The 21,440-nt window shown below is 40.8% G+C and overlaps 1 protein-coding gene across 1 annotated transcript in view; it reads left to right on the top strand.

The window, feature by feature from the left end:
* rsrc1 (arginine/serine-rich coiled-coil 1) overlaps nt 1-21,440 on the top strand; it is a 239,678-nt gene that overhangs the window by 78,094 nt on the left and 140,144 nt on the right. The window contains exon 5 of the mRNA XM_017691856.2: nt 16,343-16,379. Coding sequence (XP_017547345.2) covers nt 16,343-16,379 — 37 coding nt within the window. The remainder of the gene's footprint in view (nt 1-16,342; nt 16,380-21,440) is intronic.

Genomic DNA, 21,440 nt, shown 5'->3' with positions numbered 1-21,440 from the left:
ACTGGAAAAAAAAAAAATTGAGATACGAGCTTTTGTCCCAACAGCAGTGATGTAAACATAAATGCATCAAAAAGTATATGATTAGTGAAAAGAGGCTGTTTCAGGCTGGTTCAGTGGCAGTTATTAAATCAGCACAATAAACATGCAATGATGGTTCTTCAAGGGTTCTTTAGTAAAGACAGTGGCCTACGTTCTTGAGGCATCTCAGAATTAGAGCCCTGATCTAAGATCAGGTCTCATAAGGTCATTTATTCAGTGTTAGATAAAAAGCACTCCAAGAGGTTTGGTGAATATAGGCCAGTGGTTCTGTATAGCACTGCAGGGGGTTCTGCTATTGACGAGCTTGTAAAAATAGAAGAACCCTTTTTGGTGCTTTATGAAATCTTTCTGAAAAGGTTCTACAAAGCACCAAAAAAGGTTCTATATACACCGATCAGGCATAACATTATGACCACCATGTTATCAGCTCCACTTTCTATATAGGTGCACTTTGTAGTTCTACAGTTACAGACTGTAGTCCATCTGTTTCTCTGATACTCTGTTAGCCCCCTTTTACTCTGTTCTTCAGTGATCAGGACCCTCATGGAGCAGGTACTATTTGGGTGTCAGAGCATTCTCAGCACTGCAGTAACACTGACATGGTATGTGTTGCACTGGTCTGAGTGGATCAGACTCAGCAGTGCTGCTCTGTGAGGGCCCGGTGGAAGCAGTAGAGCTGTGTATATGTACAGGTGGTTTTCTCTAACAACAGACTTCCATCTACATCTGTTTGACTTTAACTGTCAACCATGTTCTGCAATAAACTGGAAGCATCTAAAGAAGAAAATCTGTTCTTATCTATTGCCCTCCAGTCTAGAACCCGTCTCAGTTGCCGCTCTGCCGCCCCCTAAGCTGCTGACCGCCTGAAAAGAGGAGGGCTCTGGCCACGCTTGGCTGAGGAGGGGAGGTGTTCCAGCCATCAATTCTGAATCATATCTTTCTCTCCTCTCCCTCTGCCCCCGTTTTATTGACTACGCTCAACTGTCTTAGAGCACTGAAAGGCCAGCAGAGGCTTTTGCTGGGATTTGATGGACTTTTTTCTCTCGGCTGCAGTGGGATTATGCTAAGTGGCCCATTCTGTTCGACTGTTTTTTCTTTAAGAGTGGAAAGAAGCTTTTTTTTCTTTAAAGGGCGGGTTTGGATCTGATTAAGAACATACTGACCGGGCGGTGCCATCATCAACCTGCTATTGTACTCAGACATGACAGCAGCAGCCTAACTCGCTCTCTTTTGTCTGTGTGTGCTTGTTTTTGTACATTTTCAGGACGAAAATGTCCTTTTTGTGTAGTAAAACAGAGAAAACTGGACCGACAAAACTTTTTTACAAAACACTGTTTCATTTCATTTCTTAAAACTGAAAGAGCAAAGTTCATTTTCATCTATTTTAAATTAAAGTTGGAATCATATATAAATATATATATATATATATATATATATATATATATATATATATATATATATATGTGTGTGTGTGTGTGTGTGTCTGTGTGTGTAACTTTGTGTAGATATGTTTGTGAGCTAACAGTGAAATCTACAGAGTTAGCGCTGATTCACACTCGGTTTCAGTTTCAATTCACTGCTACTGTTAAGTACGAGATACGGAGGTGACAATCAGCCCTCCCCAATACACTCCACCTCCCCACTCCCGGCTCCCCCGTCTGTCAGTCTCTTTGCTCTGCCCGGCCCACTCGTCATCCTTCCTTTTATTCCTGGGAACGAGAGAGGTTGAGACAGTTTGGGAAAGAAAGCGGAGCTGATGAGTGGACCTCGTCATAGAGAGAAATGTCACTCCGTCATGCTCGCTCGTCCGTTATTAAATACCCTCCACCCTCACTCCCAACACCATATGAAGGCATCATGACATGCTTGAGTTGCCTGACTGATGTCTCTTTCATTCCGTCTGCAATCTCTCTCCCTCCCTTTACCCGTCACTGTCTCTTCTCTGTTGAAAGACAGGCTGCTTGTGGCTGAATAACAGGCATTTTCTTAACTTCTGTCTTATGTACTGAAGCGTATGAAGAGTTTTGGAAAGTAGATGTCATACCAGACACGGCACTCATGATGGTGCTGACGTGTTGGGTTCCTGTGGCCTCTGGCTGTTGGTTTACACAGGGATGTGTTGAGATGTGTGACACCATAATTGGACATTATTACAATAACTGCTGTAAAATTTAACATATTAAAACGGCTCCCGAGTGGCACCAGTTCAATCCCTGGTGATGCTACAGCCGTCCGTAGCCGGATGTCCTGGAGAGCACAATTGGCCTCGCTCTCTGGGTCGGTAGGATGGCCCCACTTCACCCCCCATCACTCAACACGATGCTAGTCCGCGCAGGCGTCTGTTAGTTGACGTAACAGATCTGGCGTTTGGCGCTTTCCTCTGAGCACGTTCGGCTGTCTCGTGACATTGCGTGAGCAGTTCCCCCCCAATTAGAAAAGTGCTACCTGCGTGCATTTTTTTTTTTTTTATTCTGAGATCTGGGTTCCATTCATTTTCCATGCTAACAAGGACATATGGTGTCACTGATGCAGTGCTGACAGCACCCCCTTGTGGAGAATGTTCAGCCTGCTGAACATGAGTGAGTGAGTTATAAGCCAGGTCCATGAGGTGCTTCATATCTAAAATGTCTCGATTGTACAGAGCTTAGATTTTCATTTAAAAGGTTTCATATTCATGTGCCTTTGGGCTGTTGGAAAGGAAATAAAAATAGATAAGATACACTAAGATGCCTAATATCTATGATAATTAACAGTGGTTTCCACAGAAGACTGGAAAATGAGACACTCAGAGGCAAACAAGCCATGCAGTTTTATCTTTTGGTACATTTTGATTGTCTGTTTTTCTTATTTTCCAGCTCTGTATTGAAATCATCACACTCATATTGTACTAGTTTGCAATTAGGCCAGATACCTTTGTTAGAGCCACAGCTAGGGATAGACAGTCTGATGGTGTTGTTTATTATTATTATTATTATTATTATTATGATAAATGATGTCAGATTACGTCATAACATGTTTTTGTAGTCACGTTTTGGGTATCATCAGTATTTGACACTAAACAACTTTAAATGTGTTTAATTACAAATAGAGTGTAAGTAGTGCTGTTTGATTGGATTGAGTGAAGAAACATTGTGTTTATAGTTGTTGATAGTACTTTCTTATATCAATCAGTATTGTAATGCATATCAAAGTATCACAGTATCATTTTTTTCAGTGATATCTTCCATCACCAGCCTTGTAGCATGACGAAAGGGTTAAAGTACAGCACAGCGCTAATGCATCACTAATGAACACTGAGCTAATGGACCTTTCTCTCTCTCTCTCTCTCTCTTTCTCTCTCTCTCTCTCTCTCTCTCTCTCTCTCTCTCACTCTCACTTGCTCATTCACTCTATCTCTCTCTCTCTCTCTCTCTCTCTCTCTCTTTCTCTCTCTCTCTCTCTCTCTCTCTCTCTCTCTCTCACTCTCTCTCTCTCTCTCTCTCTCTCTCTCTCTCTCTCTCTCTGTCTCTCTCTCTCTCTCTCTCTCTCTCATTGAAATCTAATTCCTGGGTTGCATTTTAACTCCTTCAGTCTGTGATATTAATCATTTCCACATACAGATGTAAAGGGGAAACATGATCATACTGTGGTATTGCAGGTTTAGTGATATTTTTAGCGATATATTTGAAAAACTGCAAAAAATTATATAAACCATATTATGACCATAAAGTCCTATTCCTGTTCCCAAGCTGTTTATTTTCATCTGTTAAATTGTGTTTATTGTTTATTGTTTTATTTATGGACAGTTAACTGCAAGTAATTTCCTGAGAGCTTCAGGATGGTTTTTAAATAATAGCTTAAAATACACAAAAATGCAATAGTTTCCTTTGTGTGTCTGTATGGTTAATGTTTGCAAAATTATGAAAGGGCCTCCATTTCCTTTCATTTTAAGAGAGGAAAACAGCTAAACAGTCCAATCACAACAAGCTGCGCTGGATTTTCAAGTCATTTTTGCCGTACAGCACTCAGGAAGGATAGGCTTATTATCTTTGTTAAACTGGAATTAAATGTATTTCTTTTTCATTTCTGCGTAATTAAAAGGCTAAAATGTGAACAAAATCATTCAGACTTTGATGTGAAATGCTCAGAATTGTTCACAGTGGTGTTGATAGGAAGCAGGCGTCCAACAGAAAGTTATTACATGAGATGGTTATGAAGGATGTCATGATGTCATGCATTTCTAAGCATTTAGCGGATATCTAGATTAAGTGACCCTTTTTAGTCCCAAGGGGGAAATTTCACCACCAGATTTAACCCACCTGTGAAGTGAAACACCACATACACAATAGTAAGCACGCACACACTAGGGGGCAGTGCACACACTTGCCCGGAGCGGTGGGCAGCCCTATCCGCAACGCCCGGGGAACAGGTGTCTTGCTCAAGGGCACTTCAGTCACATACTGTCGGCGCTGGGGTTCAAACTGGCGACCTTCTGGTCACAGGGCCAGTTCCCTAACCTCCAGCCCACGACTTCCCCCCGAACACTGACCTTCTGCATGTGTCATTACAAAGACTGCATCTGTAGTCCTGTTTACTTGGATTTAGTATTGATTGTTTTTGTCAATGTGGCACTACTGGGGCTTATCAGACTTGTCTGGTCCACTTATCATAAACCTAATATCTTGATATGTGTTGTTTATTGTAAACACCTTTTCATGTATCGTCAAACAGAATTTTTGCCATACCTCTCACCCCATTCCAATTGTTTTACGATAAATTCATCTATTTTAAAATCTGTTAATGCTGGGAGGGATATGCGCAGGGTGTTTTGAGGCAAAATAGTCCCCTAAGGAGGCTGAAATTGAAATGTATCACTAGTTTATCCATCATGAACATTCCATATAAAACACAGAAGACTCGTGTAGGTTTACTGGTTGTTTTTGATAGTAAACAAAATGTCTATATTTGTGTTGTAGTCATGGTGACGCCTGGTTCCTATCACCACCACTGTAAAGAAATCTGAACCATTTCACACCAAACCGCTCTGACTGACACGTTTCACTGCTTTATGCAGAAATGTGAAAAATTGGTGGAATTCTGCTTTAATATGATCTGTTTAACTTCATTAATGCTAACGTGAATTATGAAATTGACATATGTTTGGAAAATGTTGACATTAAATTTTATTCTGTACCCCACACCATTAGGAGCAGTGGAGATACTGACATAGGAGAGAACCTACAACTTGTGAAATTTGACCACAAATGACACTCATGTGGTGCAGATGCTTTAATTAAATCAGTGCCGCTGAGAGGTGGGGGTGGGGGGGGGGGTTCTGCAACAGTACTGACACAGACAAGCTGTCCAGACGGAATGGCCATGGTCAGAAACGTACACATGCACACAGGCGAGTCGAGTGTCCAGTCCGTCTGTGAATCTGTGCCTCCTGCACTTGACAGATTGGCCAGACATTTCCAATTTGCCCATATTGACCAGCGAGCTAAACCCTGGCATTGCATTGAGCTCTGTTAACACTTTGACTTGTTTGTCCTCTTTTACTTAATTAAGTAAGGATAAATAATGACCTCCTTACGGGAACCGGGAGCTTTTTTTTTTTCTTTACCCGTCCACGCTGCTGACTCCAAGCCCTTTTTTCTTTGATGACATTCTCTCCATTGCTTGGTGCCACTTTGTTCTGTCCTTTGTTCTTTCTGCTTAATTTAACTTGAACTTGACTTTCACACTTTGGCCTATCGTTAGATATTTCCATTGAGGCCTACATGTACGTTCTGCACACCAGAGGTATTCGAGCATCTAATCACAGATACAGTTAATTTTTTTTTTCTTCACAGTAAATGTCTAACCATTGAATTAATTATAGTGTATTCAGTATATTAACAGAATATTTTAATTACATAATATGGTAGTCTGATGTTTTACAACCTCTATTTGTCCTTTAGAGTTTGTTAGACTTAGTTCACCCTTAACCCTGAAGATCAGCGCGGACTGCTGGTCACCATAGCAACACAGACAACAGTCTCACCCAGCTAGTGGCTAATGAAAAGGCAAAGAGAGAGATTTAAGATGAACATCGATAATTTGGAGATGAATGGACTTATTGTGGACTTATTCCAGCTGGTTTCCTGATACGTTTAATCTGCAACGAGAAACTGTCAAATGCTAAAAGTTGCGAGGCTGAAGTCACTTCTCATTCGCCAGTTTCTTGTTTGAGTTCTCCTGTTCTCCTTTAAATGGTGCAGCAGTTACATTCTGGCACCTCAGGCACTGTTTAAGGTGGAATGGGAAAATTCGAACACGAAGCTGGCGAATGAGCAGCCTCATAAAAAGTCAAACATTAGAAGACATTTGACAAAAAATATTCTACTTTGCCGGAAAGATTCCTGCCTGAGATGCGAGAAAGGCGGCTATAGCTGAGCTAATGCTGAGAGAAGAGCAAATTCTGGGTTTTCAGTTAGATTTTGTAGCACACACTGAGACATATTTACAACCAAGATGATAAAACGTTACTTCAAGTAAGTGGTAGTTTAATTTTTGTGGGAAGAGCAAAATGGCTGTTCTCAACGTTTCGATTGCTGAGCCCTGGTCTGTGGAGTAAATGGTACATTTTAAATTTTGTCATCATACTACATCAATCTCTGTTATTTAAAAAAATTATAAATAAAAATAATTGGAATGGTCTTGAATACACTGCCTTGTTTAAAGATGGTTTTCAGCAGATTTTGGCTTAAAATAGTCATAATGGAGGGATACTTGAAGGGTGTTGTGAGGCCAAGTAGTGTGTATATATATATATATATATATATATATATATATATATATATATATATATATATATACTCTCTCTCTCTCTCTCTCTCTCTCTATATATATATATATATATATATATATATATACTCTCTCTCTCTCTCTCTCTCTCTCTATATATATATATATATATATATATATATATATATATATATATATATATGTATATATATATATATATTTTTTTTTTTTTTCCTTCTTTTTCAGATTTTTAAATATTTGGATATTTGCTTTATAGTCATGGTGATACATGGTTCCTATCACCACCACTTAAATATAAGTCTTTGCAACCAACTTCAATCAAAGTTGCTCTCCACAAGATGCAGAAATTTTGAAAAGTCAAGGTAATTCTGTCTTATTATTGGTGCAAGAAATCACCCAAGAGGTCTCAAAAATCAGTTTCCACAATGATTGCTGACCATAATTAGGAAGTGAAAGAAAAGGATGTATTATTTTTCACCAAGAGTCAAACAATAACAGAAAGAAGTTGTGAATCAAGCATGAGATCAAAAGTTTGAGAATCAGATAAACGTTCAATGCTTTTTAAAAATGATATGGTAAAAAAATCATTTGTCAAAATGACGTTTGACTAAAGTATGATTGGATGCTGGATCATGTCACCTGTCTCCAGATAAAATGAATAATAGCTAAAAACTGATTGACTGTCACTGATCTCAGATACCAATATTGTCGAAACTAATGACGTTAATGGAATTGCACCTTGTAACATACTTAACATGTGAAATATATTTTGATATGAGGAAGTGTTAGATGTCTAGACTGTTTTCAAGACTTCTAAGTGAATTTTAAAAGTCTCTGTGCAAAGATAAAATACACTTCAAGTGTTCAGCCATATATTAGCAAATTATCAGATATGCACAATGCCATGTAAACATTTGGTTCACTTTGAAGTAGAAGTTCATAAATCCATAAAAATTTTAAATACACATATACCACATTCAAAGAATCATTCACAATCAACAATTAAAAGCTAATTACAGATTATGCAAAATGATTATATGACAATATTAATATCATATATATCAAATATCAAACTTTCAATTAACCTCCACCTGAAACCACTTTGGACCAAATATCGGCTGAGCGATGTATCGATATATCAGACAGGCCCTAATTGAGACCTATTGGTCTTGTAAGTGTGACGTAAGGTCACAATGGTACTAATCTGTGGCAGCTTCAGTCCAAGGTTATGACCGTTCTCTCTTCATTTAGTGCTGTCCATTATAGCAGTGTGCATTTCCTCATGACAGCTCGCTCGCCCACTCTCTCTCTCTCTCTCTCTCTCTCTCTCTCTCTCTCTCTCTCTCTCTCTCTCTCTCCCCCTCTCCTCCAGTTTTCCATGTGTGTGTGTGCCGCTGTTGGCTGGCCTTGTGTTACACCAACATTACTATCTGCTCTACCTCAACTACAAATTGCCTGAACGGCCCCTGACACTTTTTCAATATCATTACATTAAACCAAGTGGAGTTTGATTGATAACCTAATATTGGCCTAATGCAAAACATCAATCACTGCAAGTATATTAATTATTTAATATCACAGTCTAATTCAGAAATCGATGCGACCCTGTCGACGGCACAGGAGGAAAGGAGGGATGGAGGGAGGGATAGAAGAATCAGAGCTCCCTGCAGACCTGCGGGAAAACACGATGATGGTTGTACAGCGGAAAGGGGGGGGGGGGGGGTAGGTGAAGGAGAGAAGTGGGGAAAAAAATGAAAAGGTGACGATGTACTTTCTCAGTGTGCCGGTTCGATACAAATCTGTATTCATTTGCCAATAATCTCTTCCTATTTTTCCGCTCAGCCACGGCCTGATCTGGTTTGAAGGGCCTAATTGAATTAGGGCCGCTTTCGGCACAGAGGTGGGCCTGCAGGGTGAGAGGGAGAGAGAGAGAGAGAGAGAGAGGCAGAGAGAGAGAAACAAGAGGGAAAGTGAGAGCGAGTCAGAGGACGAGGAGAGAAACGAGAGGGAGAAAAGAGCAAGAAACAAAGTCAATAAGGAGAAAGGAGAAAAAGAGAAGGGAGGGAGAGGGAGAAAAGAAAAGGAAAGAAAGAGACAGGGATAGGGGTAAAGGAAAGAAGTTGGAGAGAATGAGCACATAGAGAGAGAGATAAGGAGAGAACGGAGAAAGAAAGAAACAGTCAGGACGGGGGGAGAAAAAGAGAGGAAGAGACAGGGAGAAAGGAGAATAAAGAGAAAGATGAGGAGGGCAAAAAAGAGAAAGATGGAAAGGAGAGAGAAGAAAGAAAGAAGAGGGAAAAAGAAAAGATCAGATGACCGACAGAGAAGACAGGGAAGGAGAGAAAGGAGAAAGAGGGAGAAACGAGCAAGAAAGAGTCAGAGTGGAAATGAGAAGTGGGGAGAGAAAGGAGAAGAGGAGAGAGATAGAGAGAGCAGTGACAGAGAGAGAGAAAGATGGAGAGAGAAATGGTTCCATTTTTGTAGAACCTCACTTTATCAGGGTGTGGTGTAATAGCTGGAGGTGTGTTTCAGGAGAGATGGACAGAGGGATTGATCCTCAGGAAGAGCGGGAGAGGGAGAGATGGGCGAGCAGGGTTTCAGAGGGCTTCTGTGTCCGTGATTACTGAATGTAATTTTAGAGATGGTGTAGATTTTCATTGTGATGCTGCCACATCAGAGCTGTAGTCTGTCGATAAGTCTCTCTCTCGTGCTCTGTCTCTCTCTCGCTCTCTCACTTGCTCTCTCTCGCCCTTACTCTTTCGTACTCTCGCTCTCTCTCATGCTCTCTCGCACTCTCACTCTCTCTCGCTCTATCTCCCTCTCTGTTTCTCTCTCTCGCTCTCTCACTTGCTCTCTCTCGCCCTTTCTCTTTCGTACTCTCGCTCTCTCTCATGCTCTCTCGCACTCTCACTCTCTCTCGTTCTATCTCCCTCTCTGTTTCTCTCTCTCGCTCTCTCACTTGCTCTCTCTCGCCCTTTCTCTTTCGTACTCTCGTTCTCTCTCATGCTCTCTCGCACTCTCTCTCTCGCTCTATCTCCCTCTCTGTTTCTCTCTCTCTCTCTTTTGCGCTCTATCACTCTGTCTCTTGATCTCTCTCTCGCCCTCTCTCTTTTGCATTCTTTCTCGCTCTCTCACGTTCTCTCTCTCGCTCTCTTTCGCTCTGTCTCTCGCTCTCACGCGCTCTCTCTCTCTCTCTCTGTCTCTCGCTGTCTGTCTCACTCTCTCTCTCGCCCTCTTTCATACTCTCGCGCTCTCTCTTTGTCTTGCTCTCTGCTCTTTCTCTCCTTATTTCTCTCTTTTCCTCCCTCTCTTCTCTTTCTTTTGCATTTTCATTTTCTCCTCTTTCACTTTCTTCTCCCCATTTCCTCTCTTTTTCTCTCACTTTCTCTTTGTTTTCCTCTTTTCTCTTTCTCCTCTTGTCCTCTCTCTCCTCTCCTCTGTTCTTTTTCCTTTTTCTCCCTCTCTTTCTCACTCTCTTTTCCTCCCTCTCTTCTCTTTCCGTCTTTATTTTGCATTTTGCTTTTTTCTCACTGCTTTTTTGCTTCCTTTTTCTTTTCTTTCTCTTGTTTTTTCCTCTTACTTTAGCTCACTCTCGCTCTCATTTTCTTCTCCTTTCTTCTTTTTCTCGCACTTTCTCTCTCTCCTTGCTCTTTCTTTTTCCCCTTTCCCTCCTTTCCTCTCTTCTCTCTTTTTCTCTCTCATTTTCTTTTCCTCCCTATCTGCTCTTTCTCTCTCTTTATCTTGCATTTTCTCTATTCCTCTCTGTTTTCCTTTTCTCTTTTACTCTCCCCATTTTCATCTCCTTTTCCTGTTTTTTTCTCTTATTAATCTTTACCTCTCCCTCCCTCTGTTGGTTTTCTTTTTCTCTCTTCATCTTGCATTCTTTCTTTCCTTTTTCTCTTTTTTCCTTGTTTTTCCACTCGTCTTTTTCTCCTTTTTTATCTCTCTCTAGCTCACTCTCACTCTCATTTTGTTCTCCCTTCCCTCTCTTTTTCTATCACTCTCTCCTTTCTCTGTTTTCCTTTTTTTTCTCTTTCACTCTCCCTGCCCCCCCCCTCTCTCTGTATATCTGTGTATATTTTATTGTGCTTCCTCTTGATCTTTGTGTTTGCTCTGCTACAATTTTGAAATGTGCCAAACTGCATCTATTATTTACTGCCAATTTGCTCTTTTAATCTAAACGCGGCCCCCTCTCCACGCCTGGGCCGCTGCACTGATTATCCTAATACATGCATGATTAATATTTAGCAGAGTCGTACTGTTTATGGGGAGCAGTCCATGTCATGGCGATAACGGGGGATTATCTGGTTTTCACTCACGCTTTTCAGTCACAGACATCAGTCCTGAATTATGTCTAATCGTGCATGCCTAATTAATAAGGGCTATAATTTAATCTAGTATGTCTTCGCCATGGATCATTGTCTCTGTTATTAATACTGTGTAATGCCATAGATAGTATTCAGAGAACTACAAATGGCCAACACGTTGTCACTGTCAGGACATCTTCATTTTTTTTTTTCTGTTTTTATTTCTTTCTGTATATAATTTGAAAATGCCATCAGCCTTTTATATTAAATGGAAGTTCCATTAAAAGTGGCCCAATAGAAGTCATCCAAAAGTACTTACTTGCATGTTTTTGCAGGTTATTTTTCCTTCTTGTGTCAAGGTAACATTTTTACTGATACAAGGTTTCGCCCAAAATTATCATATTAAATATTAGTTACTGCACTATGTATGATTTGTGGATTTGGAGACCCAAAAGTTGTGCTTTAGTTCTTTTCCTCAAGTGGTTGAATCTGAATTGTCATCATATGTTCATCAGTGTAATGTTGAATCTGAGATCATATGAGGCCTAAACCTTAAGCCTGCCCTTCTATGTCTGCCCTTCTATGAGTCTGTGTGCGTAATGTTAATACATAAAGACCTATAATGTGGTGTGAAAAACCCCCGATTTGATGACTCTGACTTTTAAATGATATTCAGGCTTTACAGGCAACTCACAGCAGCGCACACTCACCACATTTTAGCCTGATTTTATTCTCTTCACTCAGGAATAGCTAATAATAGATTTGTTTATATAATACATGTACACAAAAACATAGGTCAATGTGCTTTAAGTACCTTTTTAATAAATCCGTAAAAAATATATTTAATAAAAATAAAAGGTAAAAGAACAAAGCGATCAAAAAGAAAGAAAACGAAACCAGTACATTAAATTAAATCAGATTCTAAATGAATATCAAAAGAACTGCCAGACTGAGTAAAAGCCAGACAACGTTATTAGTTTTTGGCCCATGTTTATATATAATTGTGAGTTTTCCAGTGTCAGAAACCTCATCATCACATCTGTTAGAGATACAAAACAACTTCACACAGTTTAATGTTCATTTAGGCAAGCAGCACAATGTTGGTGTGTATATAAGCCTTCATAATTACCCTGAGATTGGCCCTCGGAAAGCAGACCCTGGGGAACATTTACCTTCATACAGTCATATGCAAATGTTTGGGCACCCCTGGTCAATTTACATGTTTAGTTTATTTTCTAAGTGAGAATAAGTTTGCACATCCTCTCTAGAGAGAACACACTTCTGTACGTTTTCATGCACAGTTATAAATAAAAATATTAAATCTTGTATTTTCAAAATGGTAACTTTACAGGAGAAGGAACACACTTTACCTGTAATGTAAGTCAGTGGAATCAGACTTTTTTCCAAGTCATTTTGGGTCGTTTCTTTTAGTCCAATCATCATGAAATTTACATACAATGTAAAGGGTCACAGGAATTTACAAATTATGTCAAAAACTGAAAAATGACAAAAAGTGGAGATACGAGGTTTTCTTCCGACGACGGCGATATACATATAATAAATAAAACTACTTTGAAAAAGTGGTCAAAATCTTTGTCCCATTATGATTTTGATGTTTAATTTTTCCCCACAATACGTAAAATTTAGCAAACAAAACATTGTACACTAAATTGTACAGTGGTGTGTTCTCTGTAGATGATGTGTTCATTTCTTTTGACTTAAAGCAGAGCTATTGTTGTTGCTTTTCATGTTTCATTTGTGTTTACAAGTGTGTTTATCCATCATCTAGCCATATGCCAAAATATTTGCACTCACAAACTTTCAATGTCAGGACCCTTCAGGGTTGTAATTTTAAAAGCATTAAGGTCGATGTTAGAATATCTGAAAAACAGCATAAACTTCATTTTCTCAACATTTAAGACTAGTTTATGATTATAAAAATCTGATTGTATGGCATTATTTTATCTTGTGCCAAGATAGTCAGCCGAGCCATACAAGATGGTATTTGTATAGCTTATAATTGTACCTCACAATTGTCAATTAAGGTGGTGATGTCATTAGTATAAATACACTGCTCAAAAAAATACAGGGAACACTTAAGCAACACAATATAACTCCAAGTAAATCAAACTTCTGTGAAATCAAACTGTCCACTTAGGAAGCAACACTGACAATCAATTTCACAGCTGTTGTGTAAATGGAACAGACAACAGGTGGAAATTATTGGCAATTAGCAAGACACACTCAATAAAGGAGTGGTTCTGCAGGTGGGACCACAGACCACTTCTCAGTACCTTTCTGCTTTCTGGCTGATGTTTTGGTCACTTTTGAATGTTGGTGGTGCTTTCACACTCGTGGTAGCAGGAGACGGACTCTACAACCCACACAAGTGGCTCAGGTAGTGCAGCTCATCCAGGATGGCACATCAGTGCGAGCTGTGGCAAGAAGGTTTGCTGTGTCTGTCAGCGTAGTGTCCAGAGGCTGGAGGCGCTACCAGGAGACAGGCCAGTACACCAGGAGACGTGGAGGAGGCCGTAGAATGGCAACAACCCAGCAGCAGGAACGCTACCTCCGCCTTTGTGCAAGGAGGAACAGGAGGAGCACTGCCAGAGCCCTGCAAAATGACCTCCAACAGGCCACAAATGTGCATGTGTCTGCACAAACGGTTAGAAACCGACTCCATGAGGATGGTTTGAGGGCCTGACGTCCACAGATGGGGGTTGTGCTCACAGCCCAACACCGTGCCGGACGCTTGGCATTTGCTAGAGAACACCAGGATTGGCAAATTCGCCACTGGCGCCCTGTGATCTTCACAGATGAAAGCAGGTTCACACTGAGCACGTGACAGACGTGACAGAGTCTGGAGATGCCGTGGAGATCGATCTGCTGCCTGCAACATCCTTCAGCATGACCGGTTTGGCAGTGGGTCAGTAATGGTGTGGAGTGGCGTTTCTTTGGAGGGCCGCACAGCCCTCCATGCGCTCGCCAGAGGTAGCCTGACTGCTATTAGGTACCGAGATAAGATCCTCAGACCCCTTGTGAGACCATATGCTGGTGCGGTTGGCCCTGGGTTCCTCGTAATGCAGCACAACGCTAGACCTCATGTAGCTGGAGTGTGTCAGCAGTTCCTGCAATATGAAGGCATTGAAGCTATGGACCGGCCCGCCCGTTCCCCAGACCTGAATCCGATTGAGCACATCTGGGACATCATGTCTCGCTCCATCCACCAACGCCACGTTGCACCACGGACTGTCCAGGAGTTGGCGGATGCTTTAGTCCAGGTCTGGGAGGAGATCCCTCAGGAGACCCTCTGCCACCTCATCAGGAGCTGCCCAGGCGTTGTAGGGAGGTCATACAGGCACGTGGAGGCCACACACAACACTGAGCCTCATTTTGACTTGTTTTAAGGACATCACATCAAAGTTGGATCAGCCTGTCGTGTGTTTTTCCATTTTAATTTTGTGTGTGACTCCAAATCCAGGCCTCCATTGGTTAATACATTTGATTTCCGTTGATGATTTTTGTGTGATTTTGTTGTCAGCACATTCAACTTTGTACAGAACAAAGTATTCAATGAGAATATTTCATTCATTCAGATCTAGGATGTGTTATTTGAGTGTTCCCTTCATTTTTTTTGAACAGAGTATTAAATAATACTGGACAGAGGATCGAAACTTGAGGGACCCCCTTAGTGACCGGCAGTAGCTCTGATCTATTTTGACCCAGGGCCACACATTACTGTCTGTTGGACAGATCATTTCTAACCCAGTCGGTAGCTTTGTGGTCAAAACCGATGTTTTGTAGACGCTCTAAAGATGGAGAATGATCGACTGTATCAAAGGTTTTAGAGAGATCGATAAAAGTGACTGCACTTTGTTTCTTTCTATCAATGGCACTGAAAAGATTGTGTAAGCAGCAGAGACTGTGCTATGTTTCTTTCTAAAACCAGATTGGTAGTTAGACAAGACTGAATTTCTCTGAAGAAATGACTTGAGGTGATCATTCACTAAGGCTTCTAAGATTTTGGCTAAGCTTGACAATTCTGAGATGGGCCTATAGATATTGAGGTCTGAGACATCACCTCCTTTGTGAAGTGGAATAATGTGCTGTTTTCTGGATACTGGGAATTCTGCTTGATAAAAAATGTATGTAATGTTTCGATAAAGTAATAAAGTAATCGGGGTTGCAAGCCCCAGAGAGAAGGGGTCCCAGCTATCCTTTCCTGTACTTTTTTTTGGTGATGGTGTTGAGGGCTTTGGCTATTAAGTGAGGACATAACAATAATAATAAAAGGCCAGTGTAAAAGTAGCTAAAGAGATGTGTGAATTTCTTTGTATTCAGATAGGTATATCTGTACATATTTAGGTCTGAGTAGACATATATTGTAATAACTACTATATAAACAGTTATACTAAATAAATCAACTTCTGATTGCACCGCAAAGCGGAGACAGTTGAGCTCCTGATGGAATGTCTTGCGGTGAAACAATGGAATATACTATATGGCGTCAACCGTCTACCACAATAACAAGTCTTAACTCATCAGTCTCATTATGGGGTAAAGGGGAAAGCTGTGTGAATTTGTTTTGACTACACAAATCCAGCCTGATACCTTCTGGAAGTCTCTCTCAGGTCTGGAAGTTTGCAGTTGTTAGCACAGGGGGGCCTACAAGAGCATCTATATTCACTGCAGCTGAACAGAAGTGGCTAATAACTTCATCCGCTCGTTGACACTTGTTACGTTTCTCAGGTAAACCCATCCAACTGCAGTTGTTACAGATGTGTTGGACTGCATATGTGGCATATTTACTGGGTTGGAACGGATCAAAGAGCCCACGTACTGTGGCAAATAGGACGCAGTCGTCGCTTTTACCACACAGGAACACTTTGAACTCCTATATACACACCAATCATTATTCCAGTACATGCATGGAGAGAAGCGCTGAAGACCTTCTCGTTTGTTTGTTCCTCTCTTCCACTTTGGCGGAGGAAGAAAGACCCCCCCCCTCTTTTCGTTTGAAACAGTGTCATGAAAAAAGTGAGAGAGTAAAATGAATAAATAGCCCCTTAATAAATAGCAATTACGGGGCGATCCACGAGAGAGGGACCTGTCGGGGTGGGGAGGGGGGGAGTTGGGGGGGGGGGTGTCGGGGGAAGCGATTAGTGACACGGCTTTATTTACAGTGGAGGAAATTTGTTCTTCTGTTGCAGGGACGTGGGGAACATCAAAGCCGGATTAGAACATCTGGTAAGTTCTCAATTTCCCCCCCTTCGTGTTTGTGGCATCTTTGATATCTGCATTCGAAATGAATGCGCGGCAATGGGCTTTGAATACCTTGTGACAGATAGAGAGAGAGTCCACTTTTTTTCCTCCCTGTCTCTCTCTGCCTCTCTTTCTCTGCCTCTCTCCCACTTTCTCTCCTCTCCCACAGGGCCTGGCTGGGCTTTCATATCATTCGGGCACTTACTCTTTCATTTATCCAACCTTGCTCTCGGTTTCTCTGGGATTTTTTTTTTCTTTCTTTTTTTGTGTGTAAAGTCTTTTTTTTTAATGTTGGAATGCGCTGAGAAGCAGTAGAGTGGGTCAAACAGACATAAATGTCTGGACAAATTCTCTCTACCTAATATATGTGCGCCAACACACAGTTATATCCAACTGATTGTGAGTGCGTTGGACTTCTAACAATGTTAGGGACTGATCACGGCTGGCTTTCTTCACCATCGTCTTCAGTGCTCCCCCTCACTCTCTCCGGAGGCTGGGCGAGGCCCGCCTTTGCCCCTCAGAAAAAAGACCCCTGGGAGTGTTTAAAAATGTATCATCCAACATTTCCTGGGTTTTCTGCTCTCCTTCTAATACGGGGGTCAGAGTAGCATGCACCAGAGTTAAAAGGGGCCCTTTTCTTCTCCCGGGGCGGAACCGAGTTTCACAGCTTTTTTTTTTTCCAGGGGATGAATAATGGAGAGGGGTCACAGCGGGTCCTGGCTCTCTGGATGTACAGTCACCTCCCTGAGCTTTTACCATGCCACACCCCGCATATTAACCAGGGGCTGGGCCCTTGAAGGGCCACACTACGCAAATGACCCCTAATGCCACATTTAAAGACCCCCCCTCATATTCAGCCATATAGTCATATATTCTTCATTTCATATTCCTGCTGTTCATCCCTAAAGCTGACTCTGTTTCATGATGGTCAGTGACTGTGCCATCGAGCACTTCAGCATGAATCCATAAGTCCAGGAATTCAGTTGGAATTCTAAAATAGATTAAGATATGTATAAATTAGATAAAGCCACGCGTGCAGTAGAATCCTGAATTAATGCGGCAAGTCATTTAAATCTATTATGTTGCTTGGCAACCTCATCCTACATTTTCTTGGCAAAATACTTATTTTATGTGATTATTATTATTAATAATCTCTAATATAATAATAAGCTCTAATATTCAAATGCAACTTTTAAATTGACTTTAAAACGATAACTTCAGCAGACTATGCTGTACAGTGTTCAAGAGAACTGTCGTTGAGTGTAAGATGTTGTTGAAAGTCAAATATATTTTGCTAAAGCCTGTTTTATCCACTCCTGAAACAAAAAAGTTGCAGCCCTGTTAATAATAAACTGAAGTATTTATTAAACACTTGTGTATTTTATTGTACTGCATTTTGTCTCAGTTTTATTAAGGGCTTCTAATAATGCCTAACAACACCTTTTCGCTGTGACAAAATGAACGTAATGACTGATGGTTTTATTTGGAAGATGGTAGAACTCTTTCTCTGCTGCTCCAGTTTTATAGGCTTCAGAAATCAACTAAGCTGACTAAACATAAAGCTACACGTTAGTTTACATAATGCACATACCAAGGTCATGTTTGTTTAGGTGGAAATCAAAAAGGACTGATTAAAATGACCATTTCAAATAATTCTGTGCAGCAGTCCACACTTCTTCAAACTTTTCCCCATACCATCTGACTCTATACTGTAGGCAAACAATGACTGGCCCTTATGTTGTTTTTCCTGTGATGCACGATCATTTTTAATGGTTTCTGATTTAATTCCAAGGGAAAATGGAAAGGTTGCAGATTTTATTCCCTTTTCAGTTGCATAGAGGTGCCAGATAGTTACAGCCTAATTTAATTTGAGAATACTAGCTGCGCTTTACACTTTGTCAAAACTGACCTGATGAAAAATAGAAGTGATTTAAAATGACTTGGAACAAAATATTATAACTTATGCTGAAAGAACGCTTTTTACTTTTCTGGTAAAGTAACTTTTTTGGAGATACTTTGTCATTCAGTCCGTATACGGGTATACAGTGTATTGAAGCGACATTCCTCCAGTAACATGCAGTGTATGCTGGACAGGGCTTTCGTGATTTTAGTACAAATACCAAGACAGACTACATACAGTGTCATTAAACAAGTATACTAAATTACAGTCAGCGCACAAAATTATGCTCAAATCCCATCAAAAAATACAGTACATAAAGAGGACAGTATGAGAATGAGTTTACATTTCACAGTTAGGGGTGAAAAAATGAAGGGATGAAGGTGGGGAAAGGTAAAACGAAGGTGAACGAGTGGAAACGAGGGGAGGGAGAGAGATGAAAGTAGCGAGAGAGGGAGAAAGAGTGCAAGGTTATGAGAGGATGCATTGATTTACAACTCTATAAAAGGCAGAGTGAATTATTGAAAAGAAGATTACATGCATAAACAGCAGGAATCAATATGTCTCTTTGCACTTTTGAAGTTTGCCTCTGCACTCCAGCTCTCTAATGCACCAGAGAGCAAACAGGGGCACTCGCTCAGGCTGAACACCTCGCAGAGTTTGTTCCACTCCAGAACTGTAATAAGATCCAAAACATGGCATTTATGAACACATGTAGGTCATAACATAAGGGCTGTGGAAGTTAGTGCTGCTGTTTTTAAGTATTTGCATTATACTCGGCTAACCCGCAGCAGAGCAGGCTGAAGCCCAGCTGCAGCTTGCTGTATGTTGCCCTTTTAGAATTTGCAATTGTAGTCGTCTGGTCCAAAAACAGCTTTTAATAAATAGCCGCTTTACATGCAGCCTAATGATCCGTTAATAATCCAACTAATAGCTCAATCGGAATAGAATATGTCCATGTATACATTTCATTTGGAATAGACAAGTCCGATTGAGGCCATTCGGAATACAGTTTCTATCCGATTGAACGAGGTGGGTAATCCTGTAAATAGTCAGTTGAATAGAAGAATAATAACCATATAAATGCCTGTATCTGATTACATTCCCTATCGGAAAGTTTAAGTATGTCCTGCATGTTCATCACATCATGGTGAAAGTTTATAATGTTCAACATGGCGGAGCAGAAACTGGTCTGCAGAGGAGACAAAGTTTATGCTCTCATTTTTAAAAGATGGCGGTGGGACGGACGTCCAGCTTATGTGTCTCAGAACGCGACGTCTTCCTCTCGGCCTTCTTTAGTAAGGACATGCGAAGGACGGTTTCCTGAATCTGACATCCTTTTAAAGCAATTAAAAACACAAGCACTGCTCACTGCTGCTCATCTCACTCTGACTGGACTCACATGATGCTGGTTGTCATGGTAACGTCTACACTAAGTGGTTTGGCTGGAATTTAAACTAATGATGCTTGGCCTCTGAGTTTTACACAGTATTTTAATTTTGTAGTTCAAATGTATTAAAGTAATATTAGAAAAACACAGTCCTCTCAGTAGACTGTGTTTGGGCTTGTTTGAAGGTTCACGCAGAGTGGATTAAAGCTCAGTGAGAGGGGTGGGTGTGTGTATGTGTGTGTGTGTGTTCATAAAAGATGAAGCGGTACACAGACACACACAGGCTCACATGAGTGTGTTTATATGTTTACTCATGCATTACTGTAAATTTCCAGCAAAATGTGAATATGCTGCTGCTGAGGGCAGGAATTTATTGCCGCTGCTAGATTACGCTCCAGCTGACGGGAGCCCGGAGTGCCGAAGTATCTTATTACGATTCGAGATGAAGAATAGTAAATAAAAAAAGTGTCCCCTACTGAGGTGTTTGTAGCCCCCAATCCCCACAATCCTGCTTAAACGCATTCCCCCTAACATGCACACGCACATCCAGTAAATATAAGTCATAAACATTGTGGATTTACAAGTCCTTCAGGTCCTCCAGTGTTAGGACACGACAACAAACTCGACAAAGTCGTGATCGAGGCAACTTTCTCCGTCTCTCTCCTCTTTAAAGAGGCTGAAATGCAGCCGCTCTGATCTTTATTTTCCTCATATTAACTTCCCCGCATTCATTTTTCTCTTCCCATCATGAACCCGCATGCGAAAATCTGTATCTTTGGTCATATTACTGCTAGCCTTGATTTTGCGGGAAGAAGACGCAGCCAAGCTCGTTTAACCGCTTGCCTTTAGCGCCTCAGCCGCGGCTACGGTAATTAGCTTTGTGGCACAAACTGGGCCGGTTTGTTTTATTTGTTTTTGTGTTTTTATTTTTGATTATTTATCTTTTTTGTGGTGGGTTGAGAGCGAGACAATGTTAATTACTCCCTGTTTGCCTCTCTTTCCTTCTACTTCTCCCTTTTCTCTTTCTGTAAGAGAGAGAGCGAGAGAGAGAGGCCCGAATCCCCCAGTGACTAGCGTAGCGGGCGCGTGCTAACGCTAATCAGGCCAGATGCGCAGCTGCTTAAAGAGGAGAAGTACAAAAGAGACTCATCAGCGCAGACATAAAGCATTAGACTCATGCAGATTAGCGCCACCACGCTAATTGATCTTTTTGCATTCATTTGCTTATTTGGTGCAATTACTGTGGCATAGCTTTAGTGCCGTAATCTTCGAGGAGAGAGTTTAGACTGGTTTAGACAGACTGGTCATTTGTTTACATAAGGAGATCAGGTTCAGCCAGGCCAATGTAACCCAAACACTATGCACAACATGTCTGGTGTTTGAAGTTCGTTTTAGAGGGAAAATAAAATTATGTCTTACTAAAATGTCCCAATAAATCACATTCACATCCTTTAAAGGGCTCATATTGTATATTAGTCTTGTTGTTTTTCTGAGATCCATATATATACATAAAACTTTATATATATATATACCAATTTATAAACCAAAAAGTCATTCATTTTTACTTGACCGGTCCACCAACCTCTGTTTATCCTTGAGAAGTTAACAGGCTGTTTTTGTTACTGTGCCTTTAAGACTAATATATGTATGTATGCGAAATGACCTCTGTACTTATTGGCTGTCCTGCACCTTGCCTCATTTAAAAAGCTGTCCACTTCTTAAACTTCATTGTGAATGGGCCTGAATAACTTGCCGACTC

This window comes from Pygocentrus nattereri, chromosome 19, assembly GCF_015220715.1.
Source record: "Pygocentrus nattereri isolate fPygNat1 chromosome 19, fPygNat1.pri, whole genome shotgun sequence".
In the NCBI taxonomy this organism is placed as follows: Eukaryota; Metazoa; Chordata; class Actinopteri; order Characiformes; family Serrasalmidae; genus Pygocentrus; species Pygocentrus nattereri.
This window is presented reverse-complemented; position numbering and strand designations above follow the sequence as displayed.